The sequence below is a fragment of the Sinocyclocheilus rhinocerous genome, unplaced genomic scaffold, assembly GCF_001515625.1.
Source record: "Sinocyclocheilus rhinocerous isolate Xijiao unplaced genomic scaffold, SAMN03320098_v1.1 scaffold802, whole genome shotgun sequence".
Classification (NCBI taxonomy): domain Eukaryota; kingdom Metazoa; phylum Chordata; class Actinopteri; order Cypriniformes; family Cyprinidae; genus Sinocyclocheilus; species Sinocyclocheilus rhinocerous.
Window position 1 is genome coordinate 38,809 of NW_015642061.1, and position 2,399 is coordinate 41,207.

At 35.8% G+C, this 2,399-nt stretch overlaps 1 protein-coding gene across 1 annotated transcript in view; it reads right to left on the reverse strand.

Moving 5' to 3' along the window:
* Positions 1-1,457, reverse strand: part of LOC107755608 (nuclear factor 7, brain-like) — a 28,195-nt gene extending 26,738 nt beyond the window's left edge. The window contains exon 1 of the mRNA XM_016572497.1: positions 1,062-1,457. Within this exon, the coding sequence (XP_016427983.1) occupies positions 1,062-1,457 (396 nt within the window). The remainder of the gene's footprint in view (positions 1-1,061) is intronic.
* Positions 1,458-2,399: the final 942 nt, after the last annotated feature.

A 2,399-nucleotide genomic window follows, 5' to 3' on the forward strand; every position in this document is an offset into this window, starting at 1 on the left:
TCCCTTTACAGTTACTGCTATCATAAGAATACACCTACAGTATATGTAGGTTTAAAATTCTACAAAAGGCACATTTAATGTCCAACAATGAATGTTTTAGCAAAATGCATATTTGACTCTGCACGCTCCGTCTGTTTAGCGTGCATGTGCGCAGCAGCGCTCGTTCACTCGCGTATGCCTCGCCCACTCCTGACAGCAAGCAAAATGGATATATTTGCATGACTTTCTAACATTTACAGAGGAAAAATATACTCCTGGCATGTCAGTTATGCACTGAGGAAAACACACCGTCTCAAATGCATTAAACAGCACAAATATATTCGCTGTTTGACATGGTGGATCGATTTGATCCATGATCGACATTAAGAGCTGCTCAGTTTTACATACAGTCTAAATCATAAACATCTTAAAGACATCTAATAGACGTCTATTTGACATCTAAAAGGAAACGTCCTATAGACGTATTGCAGATGAGCAAACTCTCTAAAAAATACGTCTTGCAGATGTAAATGCAGACGTCAAATAGACGTCTCCGAGATGTACGTGTGCTATCAGGGTTAAGATAAGCATCCACAAATTAGTTTGATTGTGTGAATTTACATTGTCGTTTATGGAACTGCTTTAGCCCCGATTGTTATAAGAAACACACATTAAGTAGCAATTAAGTAATAAGCTTAGTAATTAGGACTGTATTAGCTTACATTTTATTTACCCATTACAATAGTCCCTTTACAGTTACTGCTATCATAAGAATCCGAACAAATGAACTTGTATCCGATGCACACTTTTTAAACCAATGCATCGCTTCGTTAACTTTTTTTGTGAATTGAAAATCACATTGCTGTATTACATTTGAAGATCTAAGACTAGTATGAGATGTACACAAAAACAAAAAATATCCATATGGGAGCAAATACTTTTTCCACAGTACATTATGCGTTATATGAAGGTGAGTAAAAATGCAGAGAGAAGAGAGAAATACTGAGTGCATGAATGCGATGATATCTGTGTTTAATGACTTACTGTTCTTTCCATATGAAAAAAACAAGCATTTGTCTTACCTTATATGATGGAACAACTTCATCGATGGGTCTGAATTTGTGATTTTCATGTTGTTGTGAATCTCTGCACACTAAACACACAGGCTGTTTGTCCTCCAGACAGAAGAGTTTGAGTTTCTCACTGTGTAAACTGCAGATCTCCTCAGATCCTGATGAACGCCTCTCATTTCTTTCTTTCAGTAATGACTCACACAAGTTTTTTAATGCAAGATTAAGAGGAGGATGTTGATTTGAGGATCTTCTTCTGCAGACAGGACACTCCTGAGCTTTCTTGGTTCTCCAGAACTGTTGAAGACACTCTTTACAGAAGCTGTGACTACATGATAAAATAACAGGATCCTTAAAGATTTCATGACACACAGGACAACTATAGTCATCTTGAGATTGTGATGCCATTTTCACTGTTTGAGCTCCAGCAATCTGAACTTTACTTTCACTTTCTGAAATATGGTTTTAAAAATGAATCACCATAAGAGTCACAAAGATCTGCTGTCTGTTTAGAAACGAACTCCTAAAAAATCCTAGAAAGTGTTTCTGTTCCGTCTCCACTGATCGCTGATTCCTTTTTGCTTTTGAGATATTGAGAAAGAAAGAAGAAATAACAAGTCAGCCTCTTCCTAGTCAGTGAGTTTCTGATCACCTTTGGTGTGTTAAAATAGGTCAAAGATCAACATCAGGATATATTTAGGTTAAACTTTAACAAAATACACTCAAAATTAACTTGCATTGAAACTTTCTCAAGAATAATGTGAGAAAACCTTAAATCAAACACAAAAGAACAATGAAAAGCACAAACATTGACAATGAAAAGAACAAAGACAATTTTTTTTGTACAGTGCGTGCATAATTATTATGCAAGGTGATATTCTGTTCATAATTTTTAAAGCACATTTTAATAATTCCAAATCACATCAATCTTAATAACTACTATTAATTTTACATATAATGATTTATACGTTATATATGAATGTTAGGTCAATGATTCAATCACCCATTCACAAGGACAGTCACTTGCTTCGTTCCTGAATGAATCAGCTGTTTGAACGAATAGATTGAATAAATGAATCCGTGACAAAGTCGCTGGCTGCGTCCGAAACTGCCTACTTCTCTACTATATAGTAGGTGAAAAGCAGTAGGCGAGCGAATAAGTATGTCCGAAACCTTAGTATTCATAAAAGAGTAGGCGAGAATTACCTGGGTGACCTACTAATTCTCGCGAGATTCGGACACGCGTCTACTTAAAGTGCGTCCGAAACCGCCTACTTCTCTATTATATAGTAGGGGAAAAGGGTAGATTTACATACACTTTAAACCATATACATCTTAAATACAATTACT